The sequence below is a fragment of the Urocitellus parryii genome, chromosome 11, assembly GCF_045843805.1.
Source record: "Urocitellus parryii isolate mUroPar1 chromosome 11, mUroPar1.hap1, whole genome shotgun sequence".
In the NCBI taxonomy this organism is placed as follows: Eukaryota; Metazoa; Chordata; class Mammalia; order Rodentia; family Sciuridae; genus Urocitellus; species Urocitellus parryii.
The window spans coordinates 47,033,458-47,050,719 of NC_135541.1; the positions used below are offsets into that span (position 1 = coordinate 47,033,458).

Below are 17,262 nucleotides of genomic sequence, written 5' to 3' on the forward strand. Positions count from 1 at the left end.
GGACCTGAGAGCCGAGGGCGCGCCGCTCGCGGGGGCTGGGGGCGCGAGGGGAGGTGCCGCGAGGTGGTTCTCGGCTGCTCCTCAGGTTTCCTCTCCCGCCCGTCGGCCGGCTGCTGGCTGCCGCGCCGCCTCCCTCCCTAGCTCCCTCCCCTCCGCAGCTGGGCCCACTCTGCGGCCTCGGCCCGCCTCGCCCCCGCCCCGGCCTCCTCCCGCTTTCTCTCTCCGCTTCCCCTCGAGCTTCCGAGGAGTCCGCAGCCGCGGGGCGCCCGGGAAGATGGCGGCGGCGGCGGCTGGAGACGGCGGCGGCGAGGGGGGCGCGGGCCTGGGCTGCGCGGCGGGGCCGGGGGCGCGCGAGGGCTCCGTGGACCCCGCGCCCGCCGTGCTGCACCCGGAGGAGGTCGCCGCGAGGCTGCAGCGGATGCGGCGGGAGCTGAGCAACCGCAGGAAGATCTTGGTGAAAAACCTGCCCCAGGACAGCAGCTGCCAGGTGTGGGGACGGTGCTGGGGAGGCGACGCGCCCTGGGGGCGACGAGACAGACTCTGGAGAAAAGCTGCCTCCGAGGTGTCGGGGCAGGAGGAGGAGGGGATCGGCGCAGAGTGCCTAGGACGGCCCCTAGCTTTTACAAAGCTCTTGGGGTTTCCAAGCCTGCAGACAGACCTCCAGGGAGGGGAGCAGAGTAGGAAACTGAGGCTCGGAGCGGCGGCGTAGTGGCTCGTCCAAGGTCACCGGGATAGGTGGCGGCTGGCGCCAAGAGTGTTCCGCTCTTTTCTTCTCCTGCAGCCCTTGAGGTAGTTGCAGATGAAGGAGAGTGGAGATGAGCTTTGGAGCTCCCATTTGGGGGCCTGAGTCTTTGGGAACACCTCCAGAGGGGCAGAAGGTCCCGCGAGGGGACCTCAGGACTAGGTGTGCCTTGGGGGTGGGGGGCGGGATCACGGGAGAGCTGGGAGTGAGTTTTGCTGATGCAGAAGCACTTGACCAAGTTTGTGTGAAACAACTTTGTCTCCTCAGTTTGCAAAGGCCCCAGAATAGGGAGGTTGTTACTGCGCTTTGAGGAGCCTTGCAGCTGGGTTGTGCCAAACCAAGTAGGGAAAGATTTGTTCCTCAGTGATTTTGAATGAAGCTTTTAAAACTATGCTACTCTGTGTCTTTAATCCAGAAACTCTAAACCTATTTAACTTTTTTTTTTTCTTTCCTGATTGTGAAAGTTACAAATTGTTTTAAGAGAGCTAAAAAATCAGAGAAGTATAAAGGGGGAAAAATAGAAATATCTCATAGTTCAGATATATAAAGATAACCATTTTTAACCTAGAATATCATTTCTTTTCTTATGCATATGTGTACATATGTATTTTGTTTTATCTGAAATTTGAGATAATTTCTTCAATTCTTTGGAGGTTCTTAATTCTCTGATATTCACATATTTCACAGCACACACACACACACACACACACACACACACACACCACACATAACTTGAATTTATATGGATTGTGATGAGAGGTCCTGACAGTTGCAGATTTGGGGGAGGTGGGGGTGGGGGTCTCATGTAGTTGTTCCTCCTATAACCTGATGCATGGAATTGGGAGGATTCGCTTCTCAAAATTGCATGGCAGTTCTTCCATGCCACCCATAGAATAATGGGACTAATGCCCTATTATTGTGTTAGACTTTAGAGAGCCACTCACAATAAATATGAGCCTATAACCTTTATAACTCATATGCATGTGGGGATTTCTGTTTGAAAATGCAAGGTCTGTTGTTAATATTGTCTGTTGATATAGTGTGTCTTGTCCCTCTTTCAACTTTTTTCATTCTACCTTTGTCCACTTCTTGTCTGTTAGATAATGTTTTGCATTACTATGAATAAAGACACCTGCAATGACCTGATTTGGAGAGGGAGGCTTTAGAGAAGCAGATGGCATTTCTAAAAAACAAATTAAAGAAACAACAGCTCTGTGTGTAGATAATCTAGGAGAAGATGGAGAAGTGTTTTGATTTCCTCTGTAGAATGTCAACTATTTTTGTCACAGCATTTTCTTGCATTAATTCAACATATATTTAAATGCAAAATTCAAGACAGTTCTATTTTTGCTTTGTTGTTGGTATTTTTTCATTCCCTTTTTCAAAAGTGGTGAAAAACATATCCAAGGGTCTTATAAAAGGAATAATTTCAATTAGATCAGGTGTTATGGGTGGAGAGAGACTCTCTGAGAATTACAGTGTAATTTCATTTTTTGTTTACCTTAAATCTTAGGATTTTCTGTGAAGTAGCAAGCATAAATGAGCAAATAAAATGGGGTTGTGGCTCAGTGGTAGAGCACTTACCTAGTATGTGTGAAGCACTGGGTTCAATTCTCACCACCATATATAAATAAATGAATAAAGTAAGGCCCATCAACATCTAAAAAATTTTTTTTTAAAAAAATGGGTGAACAGGGGCTGGGGTTGTGGCTCAGTAGCAGAGCACTTACCTCCGATATGTGAGGCACTGGGTTTGATCCTCAGCACCACATAAAAAAAATAAACAAAATAAAGATATTTTTAAAAAACAACATAATTAAAAAAGAGGGTGGGGTGAACATTCTCCTTGTATAGATGAGTCCATTACTGTCAAGTGAAGTATCTTAAAATTTTTATGCAAAGTTAAATTCTTACACCATGGTTTTTGAGTTCCATCTAAAAGAAAACACACACACACACACACACACACACACACGGCTTGTTTTCAGGCTTGTCCAAGCATTTATATTTTCTCTATAATTTTCATAATGCTTTTAATATTTCTGATGTGGTTTTGAAATATAAGAGCAAATCAGTTTTAGGTTATATATAAGGTTTTCTGAGTAGTATTCTTTTTTCCCCCATCACCTTTAGTACTTTACTCCCTTTATTAGCTTTTTGATCACAATTACAACTATTAGTGGTCTGTATTACAAAAAATAAGTAAGATAGTGGAGCGCAGTGGTATATGCTATAATCCCAGTGACTAGGGAGGCTGAGGCAGGAGGATCGAAAATTCAAAGTAGCCTCAGCAACTTAGCAATGCACTTAGCAACTCAGTGAGACTCTGTCTCTAAATAAAATATAGAAAGGGACTGGGGGTATTGCTCAGTGGTTAAGCACCCTTAGATTCAATCCCCTGTACAAAGGAAGGAAGGAAGGAAGGAAGGAAGGAAGGAAGGAAGGAAGGAAGGAAGGAAGGAAGGGAAGGAGGGAGGGAGGGAGGGAGGGAGGGAGGGAGGGAGGGAGGGAGGAAGGAAGAAAAAGAAAGTCCAAAGTATGGTAATTTCTAAAAGCAATTAAAAGCTGTTCCTATAGATATTTTTTTGTTATTGTTGAGAATTGCTGTTTTTATTGGTCCAACAAAATTAAAATTTACTTCACTTATTTTTTCCAAGTTGTAATATTTTCACGAATATGTTCAGCATGAAATTTTTTTGAGTTTTGTTATAATTCAGTTTCCCTTGATAGTTTTAATGTCTGTTTAGTTTTATTTTGTTTCTCAGTGGCTATATTTTGCTGTCAACTTACTAATGAAGACTTAACTTTAATTTTGCTTTGTGCCTCTTAACCAACAAGGCCTACATTAAATTACCTGTGCCATAACCACAAATTTTCCCTGGGAGATGATTAATGTGGCTTTTATTCAATTATTAAATAATCAGATATCTCAAATACTTAAGCCTCTTTTTCAGAAGAGAGTCTGTGCTTAGTCATTCATTTATTTTACAATTTCACATTAAGGATTGAAGGCGTTCTTAACTCTGATTCTCAGGCTGTGTAATTATGTCTTTAGAAAAGCTATTGCCTGGTAGCTGATTAGTAGGAACGCATTGAATTTTTTTTTCTTAACATTTTGAAAACATGGGTACTTCTTTTAAAACATAGTTTTCATAAATCAAATTTTGTTTAATTTCTGGTATCACATTTATAGGAGCATGCCACAGTTTCATAGTTACTGTGATTTAAAGGTACATTGAAAATACTATTTTTAAGTGGAGCTTTTAGAGGTATGTGTATTAAATACCTTAGAAGTTCAACACAAATACCTTTATATTAGTAAGTTCTCAAAAGTTTTTTTCATTGAGTAATTACTGTACATTCAATCAGATCCTGACTGGTCTGCCTCCTCAACTTTCCAGAATCATCCTGGCGTTTTTGTTTCCACAGCCTCAGCTCTGGTTTAGGGCTTATTATCTCCTGCACAGACTATTTCCACTTTTCAGATTGTCATCTGCTATTCTGGTCCTATGTGCTTTAGCCTGTCCTTCAAACTTCTTCTCTTGAAACATCCTCCTAAAGTACAAATCTGATCATATCAATATCTCACTTTAAAAAAGCAATCCAGCAAACAAAAATCCTAGTGCCTTCACGTTTCCCGTACTGCTTCTTAAAGTTTTCCTCAGATCATCTGGCACCCACCTCTACACCTCTCCCCTGCTACCAGGAGCACTTTACCACTGAGCTATATCCCTGACCCTTTTATTAAACTTTATTTTGAGACAGGTCTTACTAAATTGCCCAGGCTGGCCTTGAACTTGAACTTGTGATTCTCCTTCCTCATCCCCCCTACCCAAGTCACTGGGATTACAGGTGTGCATTCATCTTCAAATTGTTCATAGAAGTTAAAAAAATAAAAATTAGTGGCTCTAAATTAGACTACTAGAAGAGTGAAGTTGCTTTGAGGTTTTGTATTCTGTCTGAAAAATTCACATTCATTTGATGTTGTAATAGCATTCAATTCAATTTAAAACCAGTAATTTGACTTCTATTTTTTTTAAAAACTTGATACTATTAGAAGATATACTGTATTTATATGACTTTACATATTCCTTTGTTAACAGGAGTACTTTGAAAGATATGACAGGATTGAAATCTAAAATTCTTAGTTTTTACGTGATGGGCCAAGTCACATTTGCAGTCTCATTTCTTATTAGTCCTGCACTGGATTCTGCTCCAGCTTCTCAAGCTATCTACTCCACATACTTCACGCTTCTGTGATTTGAATATTTACAGTAATGTCATTCAGTGTTGTGTTTTGTAATGTAATTATAGTGAAAAATTCATTGTGGTTGATATTTATAATTATCACAATTATTTATAGTGAATAATTTATACTTAATAATATTGTGTGACCACTGTTTCTTATTCAGAGTAGCCACTGTGTATAGATGGCAATGTGTCCATACTCTTTTTGTGACTAAATTTAGAACTTTGATTAGTTAAGGTAATGTCCTAATCTATGTTTATTGCTGCATTTCTAGAAATTGCCTATATTTTAACTTCTCATTCAATAGCATTGTTATTGGGGTTTCAAAATGAAAAAAAAAGGCTGGGGATATATCAAGTGTTAGGCCCTAAGTTCAATCTCCAGCAACACACACACACACACACACACACACACACAAAAATGGAGAAAATGGGCATTTTCTTTCTATTTTGTATTCACTCACTTAGTTTTTTCTCATGTCTTGTGACTATACACATGTTTTGTTTTTCATGTGTTGTTTTAAAATATGAGTTTCAATTGTGAGTGCTTAGGGCCAAATTCCAGGATTTTGTCTCCTGATTTCTTCTGTTTGTATTTATCCTCATTTTGGTAAATCCACTGACGTTTAGGGGATTTCGGGACTCACTTCTTATCTGTGGACATAAGAAGAAATAAAAATTATATCCTCTCACCTTGGGTTTTATAAATTTTCATTTCAAGGTACCCTATTATGGTAGTTAATTCAGAAGCTTGATTATTAATTTCTGGAGATCCATTTGAAAGCATAGTATTATCAATTAAACAGCTTTTAGAATTACAAGTCACCAGATGTAAGAAACGGATTGATCTTATCTTTAAATTTTACTTATTTCCCAGGCTGGGGTTGTGGCTCAGTGATAGAGTGCTCACCTAGCACTTGTGAGGTACTGGGTTCAATCCTTAGCGCCACACAAAAATAAATAAATAAAATAAAGTTATATTTTTTAAAATTACTTACTTTTCTTTTACATTAGTATAAAAGCAATAGAAGTTTCGCACATATGATGTATCCATCAACTGTAGAATTTTAAAATACACCTTGTTTTCTTTAACAATATATTCAGAAATTACAGACTGTTTTTTAAAAAAATAAATATTATTCACTTTTTTGGACGATTTGAGATGTTTTCTCATTTTGAAATTATTTGTTTTAAATTAAAAAATGCAGTTTTAGGGGCTGGGGATGTAGTTAGGTGGTAAAGTACTTGCCTAGCATGTACAAAACTGTGAGTTCAATTTCTAGCATCACTACCAAAAAGAAAGAGAGGAAGAAAGAAAAGAAAGGAAGGCTATTTTGCTTACTTACAAAAGTTACTTATTTTAGTGTAATTTATGATTCTTAAAAATTCCCCATTACATTTTCATTTCTAATGTAATTAAGTAGAATAGAATTGTGGGTTCTGCTGCTTTTCTGTGTGCTTTGTTTTCCTATTCCCAGTGTAACAAGGGCTCTGAAAGCTGCTAAAGAAATATACTTCTAGATTTCTGGGACACCACTGCCTCCTCAAGTTCCTGGTCTTGGCAGAAATTCTTGAAAAGTGTTTCAGAAATGCTGTTCTCTGCTCTGAAAACACATTCAAGAAGAGGAAGAGTACTTTGTGGTTAGCATCACAATGTTGTGTGTTAACAGCCAGTCACCAAACTTCTCACATAATCTATAGACTATTTCCTAGTTAATGAATGACTTATGCTTAGAAATTGTTCTTTAGAGTTGCAACATGTTTTTCTACCGAAAGAATGTGTTAGATGGTATTCATTTTTGCAGGTTATTACTTTAATGTCCATTTAATTGGCTTCTGAAATGTAAGATTATACCAAGTCCTGCAATAGCATTGAATCAGCTTTGTACAGAAAGAGAGACTCTCCGAGCTACCAAGTTCCTGATATGTGCTCCTGTGTTTTAAGGCAGAACTCAAGAAGGAAGGAATTAAATGGAATTTGCCTTTTTGATAAATAAGATACAGAAGATCAGGGAAGCATTGAATGAAGACAACTCTGATAGAAGGATGTTGCTGTAGCAGGGTGGCCCTGTTACTAACCCCCTCAATTTTGTTTCCTGATTTCTTCTGTTTGTACTTATCCTCCTTTTGGTAAAGCCACTGACCTTTAGGAGATTTTGGAACTCACTGCTTATCTGTGGATATAAAATTCATACTTAGCTCTCTTTATCCCAGCAAAAATAGGTAAACTAGGGAATGTTAAAATGTAAATAAAGAAAATAAAATTTATAAAGATCCTAAAATTGCTCACCAGGAGCCCCAGCTCTGTGTGTATTTCTGTTTGCCTAGGTACAACTGTCTTCATTGGAAGTGGGCAGTGTGCACTTAGAGGGTAATAAGTGACAAGAGGGCAGATCAGATCCCCTTGGACACTTGGCTCTCTTATATTTTGGATGATGGTTACCAACCAAGGACAGTCCTTCCTTGGTTGTTATGCTAAGTATCTTCCACTTGCTCTTCCATCTGTGCTCCACCCTTCAAGCCTGCTCTGTGTCTGGGGAGGCTAACCTGCATGGTAGATTGCATTAACAAGGTTCTGTTAACCTCTGCTTGCCTTTGGCCAGAGCCACTAGTGGGAGATCAGCAGATAGAGGAGAGTGAGATCAGAGCATGTCCTTCACCCCGCTCCCTCTCTACCAGGTTACTGTGGGTTGGCTGCTTCCTCTTTCAAAGGTCAGTTTTTATGCTGTGGTTCTCTCCATTACAACTAAGCTCACTGGGTTGTCATAACCTTTCCCCTTACCTACTTAGATGCTAGGAGGAGTGGCTAGCCATAGAGTTTCTTTAAGTCATTGTAGATCATCTGTTATAAAAAAATTCTTTCTAGGACTAGGGGTGTAGCTCAGTGGTAGAGCACTTGCCTAGCACATGTGAGGTACTGGGTTCAATTCTCTGTGCCACATAAAAATAAATAAATAAAATAAAGGTATTTTGTCCATCTACAACTAAAAATAAATATTAAAAAAAAATCTTTCCAATTACTTAGGTTTGAATGTACCATCTGTTTCTTGCTGGGACCCCAATACTGTTACTCAGTCTGCTTTCTTCCTCTTGTCTTTCTTAATTATACCCAGGTTTTCCTTTGAGGACCCATCACTCCCTCATTATTTAGCAAATCTATGAATTGGATGGGTTTTATCTCTATTCCCATGACATAAATCAAAGAACATGAATCTTCCCTTTTACAAGAGGGATTGGTCAAAGAACAGGCAGTAACCTGGACCTAAGCAATTATTCCTGGTAGTAGGCTGGCCATAATGATGGTTTCAGCCTGCTATAACACAGAAGACTAGGATTTTTGTTGGTTGTTAAGGTAAGTAATTTTCTTTCTCCTCACTGGACATAAATACAGGGAAATGTAGCCACTGTTGCAGCTGACAGGGGACAGAGTCAACATTCAGAGGAGAACTGGAGTCCCGATCAGACTGTCTGCAGCTTAACCTATCTCTGGATTTTATGGTTATGCAAGCCATTAATTCCCTTTGTTTCACTTATTTCAAGTTGGGTCTTGTGTTACTACCAACAAATAGTATCCTGCTAATAAAGAATTTTAATAAAAAATGTAAAATCTCAGTATTGGAAGGAATGGTGCATGGCATTTTTGCTCAACTCGTGAATTCAATTTAGAGCATCCTCAACACATATTTAACACCTTTCATTTCAAAGAAATGACTGTTTTCTAAAGTGTCCTGTCTCCAGACAGCTTTCTTTGTTATATGTTTCTTAATTATATTGAACATGTAAAATTTATTTCCTTGAAGTTTTGATTTCTTGATCTAATGTCTACCTTCCAATTACACATAGAACTTAAAATATTCTCTTTTTTGACTTCAAACTTAAGTTTCTTCAAATCACTAGTTCTTAGTACATGACTCCAACTTTCCTGATCTTTTCAGTTATTTTTCTCTAAAAATACCATCATCCTTTTGTCATTACATTTTCTAAAACGTGATAGTCTTCATTGAGTTCTCCCAGCCTGAATAAACTTCTTTTTCCTCTGGATGTCTATAATTGCAGTAATAGCTCAGTTTTTTTCTGTGTCTACCATTGCCAGGCATTGTGTTTAGAGCATTGTTTACATTTAATCCTCATTTTAAACCTACAAATCAGAATTTCTTCTCCAGATAGGGAAACAGATGCAGAATTAATATTAAGGAAGTACCCCAGATCATTTGACTAATAAGTGGTAGACTGGAGGGCTAATGTTTGTTTGATTCCAAAGCTCATATTCTTATCTCACACTGTATTATACTATAATTCCTTCCTGCACACACTGTATTCTAAGCATTACAAAGGGCAAGGATCATGTCCTATTTACCTTTGTATCACCAATGTTTAACCTAGAACCTGATACATGTTGCAAGGGAAATATAGAACAGAAGAGGACTACTCACCTACTTTGTTCTGAAGTGCTACACTCCTGTTAATGTGTCTGACACATATATGGCAAGCTCTTAGGTTTGATTTGTTGGATGAATAAATTTTGAAGTGTAAGACTATGTTAGCGTTTTAGACAATTCACTTGTAATTATGCTATCATTCAACTGTCTATGTCTTATGTGCATGTTGAAAATATAAACCCTCTCTCTGAAAAAATTGCATGTAACTTCAGGGGGTTATGGATCTCTTGTGGCCTATCTTGATCTCACCACAGAACTGTAGACCCTAGGTTGAAAAATGTTGTTGTTGTTGCAGATCAGCATGATTCTGATCTTGTCTTTGGAACATCACCTGATCCAGAGCTGCTTATTGAGAAGTGTCTTCATCAGAAATTTCTGTGGGCCACATTTATGCATAGGTGGGGTGATTCTCCATCTGGGCAGGAATGCAAATAAGGTTCCTTGACTTTTTTTTTTTTTTGTTTTGTTTGTTTTTAAGTCCTTTGTCAAACACTTCATGTTAGAGATCAAAGCTTATTGCTCTCTGGTCATGCAGTAATCCATGACTGACCCTTTAGAAACTGCACCTGGCACAGAGTGGATGCTCAATAAATTTTTCTCTTAAAAGTTTTCAGGGAGTTACAGTGTAATATTTCCCCATTCACACTTGTTAAAATTCAGAGATTGGTACAAAGATGTTTCTCTTTAAAACATCATGAACAGTATTTATTGTATAATTTAGTGTTTTTCTCAATGAGGATTTCTTGCTAAAAAAAAAAGTTTGCCTCTTGTTAGATTTTATTTATGCAACTTATTGAAAGCCCTTAAACTTATTTTCTGGGTACTTTATGCTTAACTTTGTGTTTATTTAGTATCATTGTTTTTAGATTTGTAAACTTCTTTTCCTCTTTGCATTTTCTTTGTGTCTTGAGAACTTACTGCTAGATGTGTGTTACCACCTGAATGCCAAAATAGCATTAGAATTCACTGAACCTGTATTTGTCCTTGCCTTCACTGTCTCTCTTTTTCCTGCCCCCCCTCTATCCTACCCTACCCCCCTGCCCTGGAAAGTTGGGTTTTATGTCTCTCTCAACTCATTGTGGTGATTATCTGCTTTTAGTTCCCAGACTGCCTTTATTTCCTGGACTTTGGATCTTCTATTACCTTACTAGTTTAACTAACTACACTCTATTGATTCCAAATTAGTTTCTATTTCTCTGATTTTATATTTTCTAAGTTTTCTGCAACCTGTACTACACTAAAAGTGATGGCAATAAAAACATGTGCATGGAAATTTTAAAATTTTGAAATAATCTCAAATTTAGAAAAATGGTATGTACTGCACATTCTCTTTCCTTTAATCATTTGGGAATACTATCGTTACTCATGTTGATGCTTAAATTGTTTTAAATTTGGGCAGTAGGAACCTCTTTAAGCTTGTTCCTGTGTCTTTTTGTGTTGTTGTTACTGGGACTGAACCTATGGGGCACTTAACCACTGAACCACATTCTCAGCCCTTTTTATTTTTGATTTTGAGACAAAGTCTCACTGAGTTGCTTAGGGCCCAGCCAAGTTGCTTAGGCAGACTTTGAACTTGTGATCCTCCTGCCTTGGTCTACTGAGCTGCTAGGATTATAGGATTACACCACCATGCTCAGCTCCTGTGTCTTCTTTGAAAATAAGTTGTTATTTCTGAAACACTTGAGATTTACAGAAAAAGTTGCAAAGATACTACCTAGATTTACCATATATCCTTTACCTAGTTTATCCTAATGTTATATCTTGTATAAAACCTAGGTACATTAGTCAAATTAAGAAATTTACTTTGGTATTTGTTATTATTATTAACTGAACAATAGACTATTTGTATTTATTTATTTTTTATTTGTAGTTGGACACAATACCTTTATTTATTTATATGTGGTGCTGAGGATCGAACCCAGTGCTTCACATGTACAAGGCAAGCACTCTACCACTGAGCCATGACCCCAGCCCCAACTATTTGTATTTTATTAGTTTTTTCACGTATGTCCTTTTTCTGTTCCAGGATCCAACAAAGGATGCCATGTTTCTTTTAATCACGTTGTTTCCTTAAGCCTCCATTCAATGACAGTTTTTCCTTCTTTTCATGACCTTGCAGTTTGGATCAGTAATATTTTAGAATGTCATCATGCTGTTTTTCTAATGATTTTCTTTTTTTTATTGGTTGTTCAAAACATTACATAGCTCTTGACATATCATATTTCATACATTTGATTCAAGTGTCTAATGATTTTTCTGAGATAATGCAGTGCCTGATTTCTTTTAGGGGAAAATACTACTGAGAAGCCAAGATCTGTGGAATCTAGATTTCTCATTGCCATTAGGTCTCAAGGGGGCAGTTCATTTTGATAGAGCAGCTATAAATGTGTGCATGTGCATATACGTACACATACATTTATACCTATCTGTCTATTGAAAATAATAAGTTCCCCCTCACATCAAATTACAGTGGGCAGAGAAGGGTGTAGCTTGGTAATAGAGTACTTGCTTAGAATGCACAAAAGATTTGATCCCCAGCACCACAAAAGAAGAAAGCAATCCAACACCGTACAGTTCATTCTGTATGGCTTCATTCTGTTCCCTATCTGTAACTCCTTTCTCTTACACAAATTTGATGTTCATTATCCTTGATCAGCCCCCTTTTATGTATTCAGTTTCCCGTCATTCCTGCAAATGCCTGCCTCCTCTCCATATTCACCTCCTGCTCAGAGTCATCCTGCCTGTGTGAGGACCTCCTCACTTCTAATACTCTATGCAAGCTTCCTTCATGTGTAAATGCCTTCCAAACCCTGCTGGAGCTTCGAAACCTGACTTATTAAGATAGCTTGTGTCAAGTACATGTAGGGTATAGTAAAAGATATCTAGCAGTAGTAGTATCAGTTGTGCCAGAATTCTAAAAATGGTCCCTACAGATATTCTGTCCTAATCCAAAGGACTGTAACTGTGGTGGGGTATTACATGTGCCGTTGTTATGTTACATGGTAAAAATGAATTGTTGCTGATCTAGTTAAGGTCGCTAATCTGATTTAGGGTTAGTCAAAAGTGACATTACTAGCTGGGTGTGGTGACCACTCCTGTAATCCCAGAGGGTCTGGAGGCTGAGGCAAGAGTTGCCTCAGTCTAAGTCAGATATCTGGGCAGGCTCTACTGGGTTGCTTAGGCAGACTTTGAACTTGTGATCTTCTTGCCTTGGCCTACTGAGCCAGCCTTAGCAACTTAGCAAGTATGTAAGCAACCTAGTAAGATCCTGTTTCAAAATAAGAAATAAAAAGGGCTGGGGATGTGGCTCAGTGGTTATCAATCCCTGGTACAAAAAATAAAATGAAAAAACATTACTAGGTATGACTAGTCTAATCACATGAGTCCTATAAAAGTAGTGCTTACTCAGGCTGGTAGCAAAAGGAGATGTCAGAGAGAATTGAAGCTTAGGAAAGATATGATTCAGGAGAGCTGTTTTTGAAGTTGGAGTATCTACCACAAGGATTTAGAGTAATCTTTTGTTGCTGGAGTGATCCCTAGCTGACAGGCTGCAAGAAAATAAAGATTTCAGTTCTACAATCACAAGGACCTCTAATGAACGGAAGGGGATAAGGGATTCTTCCTCAGAGCCTCCAAATAAGAACCTAGCTTGCATCAGTCTTGGGAAATCCTAAAGAGAACCCAGTAGAGCCTGCCTGGATATCTGACTTAAAGAATTATGAGATAATAAATAGTTGTCATTTTAAGCAGCTTAATGTGTGGTCTTTGTTCACAGAAATACAAAATGAATACAGTAGTACATGGAGGTAACACTTGAAAGGAAATTATTTTACACATTAATGAAGAAGGGATTGTGATTTATGTGTGGTTATTCTTTGGAACAGAAGACTATCTAAATCTAACTCCTAGAGATTAAAGTCCTCTTCCTCATAGGAAAAACTCATAGATAGATTATGTAATGCTAATTAATTTAATGTATGTTTTTTCCAGAAATTAGTTATGTATTTGGTAACTATAAAATATATGTTCATATTTTCTTCTGAGCACTTTAAACATATATTGGTTTACATTAAGACTAGAAAATAATCTCAGGAAAAATGGAGTTGATGAAGACAATCTGTAGAGACAAATATGTATGCATTTAATAAATATCAAAGGGCTGCTATTGGCAAACAGTGCTGGATCTTGGAGATCTGTTTACACACTAAGCAGAGACATGATATTTACTGTTGTTAAGTCCACAATGTCATGAAGATACAGATATACAGACAGTTAAAATATGGATGGTAGAGGATGGGGAGGTGAAATATGCTATGGAAATACAAGGAAAAGATCTAACCAGACCTGACAGTCTCCTTGGAGAAACTCCTCTGAGACCATGGGAGAAAGAATGTAGCTAGGAGAAGAAAGAGGAAGACGGGTGTAGAATCACCATGGTCCTAGGAACAAAGATGTACAAGCCCTGGGCTCGCTTTGGCAGCACATATAACTGTAATTGGAATGATACAGAGGAGATTAGCATGGCTCCTCTGCAAGGATGACATGCATATTTGTGAATTATTCCTTCTTTTTAGTAGCTAGGGAAAAAAAAAAACTGGGGATTTGTCGAATACATTTTTGATTGAATATTGTGTGTGTGTATGTAATGTGTGATTTTGAAAATAAACAGCAAGGATGGTGGGGGGAGAAAGAGTTGTACCGAGTCCTGAAGACAAGAAAAAATTAGGCCATTGTGGCTGAGGCACAGGGCTTGAGAGGGATAGTGGTAAAACTTAAGGCTGGCACATTAAGCAGGGCCAGATAATTAAAAATTTATAGGCCATATTAGGGAGTTGGGATTTTATTTTAAGGGAAATGAGGAGCCACTGAAATATTTAAATGAGGGAGTGATGCAGTCAGATGTCTAGCTGTCAAAAAGAAGTTATGTTGCTTTTGTTCTCATCTCCAAGGAATTTGCATGGTAGGCATTCCAAACTTTGTTTTTGCTGTATCCCATTCTAAGGTTAGGAGTTCAGCGATGCAGTGAGATACAGGAATGTGATAGGAATGACTATTTTGTGGACTTTATTTTCATAACAGTGATAGCTGAGATACAATGTAGTCTAGGAGTTCATCGTGTTTGCTCTGAATTCTGTTGGCCTGGGTTGAACCCCAGCTCCATCACATGCTGTTTGAACAAGTCCCCTAATTTCTCGAGGCCCCAATGTCCTTGTCTTTAAAATTAGAGCAATAAAATCCAGCTTGTAGAATTGCTAGGATTAAATGAGATAATGTCTATAAAGTGCAAGGGATAAGACAATCAATCAGTACATTACCATTATTTCTCTGCTAATAACAATGTTGAAAGTTTATTAATTTTTTTAGGACAAATCAAAATGTTCTTCTGGCAAAAAAAAAAAAAAAGTGGATCTTCAAATGAACTTTCCAGCAAAACAACTTCCCTGAAAGCAGTTAAAAATTTAGCCAAGTTAAAATTGATGCCGTGTCTACTCAGCTAATATCATGAAATGTAGTATATGATAGGCCCTGTGTTGAGTCCCCAAAATTTATTTTCTGGTACAGTTCAAAGCAAAAAAAATGCAGTTTTAAATGCGTTTCAAAGCAAAAAATAAGAGCTTAGGAATGAAGTTTGAATAAGAATTTGGAGATTATTGGCATGAAGATGGGATTTTGGTTATTTCAATATATGCAGAAAAAGCATTAGACAAAATTAAATACTTATTTATACTTAAAAACCCATAGCAAGGAAACCCCCTCAACTTAAAGATTATCTAGAAAAAACAAAATTAATCACATTCATTGGCAAAATATTGACATCTTTCTCTGAGATTAGAAAAAATACTGGGATCATGACTAGTTAATATCCTACTGGAAATGCTAGCTATAGCACAATACAGCTAAAAACATCTAAAGATCCAAAATATGCCTGTAATCCCACTCTGGAGGCTGAGGTTGGAGGATCTCAAGTTTACAGCCAGCCTCTGCAAAAGTGAGGCACTGAGCAACTCAGTGAGATCATGTCTTTAAGTAAAATACAAAATATGGCAGAGGATATGGCTCAGTGGCCGAGTGACCCTGAGATCAATCCCCAGAATAAATAAATAAATAAATATGCAAAATGTCTATTTACAGACATAATTGCATATATAGAAAATACTTGACAACCTATCAGAATTCATTAAGTTTAAAAAGAACTGATATATGCAAGGTCAGTATGTAAATATCAATGATACTTTTTATGTACTTATGTTGTTATTTTTTTATGTACTATCAATTGCTAAAAATTAAAATCTATTGCATTTTTAAATCAATGTAAATTAATATCAAAAATATGAAATACAGGGGCTGGGGTTGTGGCTCAGTGGTAGAGCGCTCGCCTAGCATGCATGAGGCACTGGGTTTGATCCTCAGCACCACATAAAGGTAAAATAAAGATATTATGTCCACCTAAAACTAAAAAATAAATATTTAAAAAGTTCAAAAAAATATGAAATGCAGTACAAGAAATCTAGTAAAAGAAATGTAAAATCTCTATACTGAAGACCATAAATATTTTAGAGAAGAATTTAAGATGCAAATAAATAGAAGAGCATTCTGTAATTAAGAATTGGAAGACTCAATTTTTAGATGTTACTTCTCAATTTGATCTTTAGTGTCAGTGCAGTACCATTCAAAATCCTAGTAATTTTTTAAAATTTTATTTTATTTGTTGTTATTTTTATGTGGTGCTGGGCGTCGAACCCAGTGCCTCACGCATGCTAGGCAAGCGCTCTACCACTGAGCCACAACCCCAACCCCATAGTAGGTTTTTTTAATGGAAAACTAATAAACTGGTTCTAAAATTTATATATAATTGCAAAGGACTTAGAATAGCTAAGATAATTTTGAAGAAAAAAAGTTGAAAGACACAATGAGATTTCAAAACTCACTTAAAAGTATAGTAATTTATAGAGTGTGATATTGGTACAAGGACACACAGACCAGTGGAATACACTAGAGAGTCCAGAAATTAACCCACATGCAACACAGCAGTTCAGCAAGGATAAGAATGGCCTTTCCTATAATGATGCTGGAGCAGTTAGATAATCATATGCCGAAAGTTGATTCCCTACCTAAAACCATTTAGAAAAAGGTTTTAAAGATGAATCATCACCCAAATGTAAATGCTAATAGGAGAGTCAGTAGAATTGAATTGGACAAAACTTTCCAATGTTCATATAGGAATACACCACCAGTGAAACTCCACATCATGTACAACCAAAAGAAGGGGATCCTAATTAGAATAAGTTATACTCCATGTATATGTATATGTATGTGTAATATGTCAAAATACACTCTGACATCATGTATATCTAAAAAGAGCAAATCTTTAAAATTGAAACAAAATAAAAACCAAAAAAGAATATCCACTTTCCAGAAGAACAATAATGTTATGACTTTGAGTAGGTAAAGATTTCTAAACAGGACCCAAAAAGCATTCATCAGAAAAGAAAATATGGTAGACTGGATAGGGAAAAGATTGGAACAAACATTTTCCACACAAAAAAGGGTATATCCAAATGGCCAGTAAATAAATGGAAAGTTCCATAACATTATTACCCATCAAGGAAAAGGGCAGTAAGACCATAGTTAGACACACGTGCATTCCCACCAGAATGCGTCAAGTAAAATAACGGATGATATCAGGTAGGATGTGGAGCAACAGGAAATCATGTTCTGATGGAGCATGTATAATTGTTTCATAATTTTCAGAAAACCCGTATAATTTATATTAAGGATAAACAAATACAATATTAGTTTAAAAAAAAACTGAGCCTGGCTAAATAATAGAGA

General features: G+C 37.4%; 1 protein-coding gene and 1 non-coding gene across 2 annotated transcripts in view; both read left to right on the top strand.

The window, feature by feature from the left end:
- Raver2 (ribonucleoprotein, PTB binding 2) overlaps nt 1–17,262 on the top strand; it is a 103,466-nt gene that overhangs the window by 7,648 nt on the left and 78,556 nt on the right. The window contains exon 3 of the mRNA XM_026411011.2: nt 86–487. Within this exon, the coding sequence (XP_026266796.2) occupies nt 86–487 (402 nt within the window). The remainder of the gene's footprint in view (nt 1–85; nt 488–17,262) is intronic.
- On the top strand, nt 13,894–14,001 carry LOC113198347 (U6 spliceosomal RNA). The gene has a single exon (XR_003302831.2). It is a non-coding gene; the product is annotated as a U6 spliceosomal RNA (small nuclear RNA).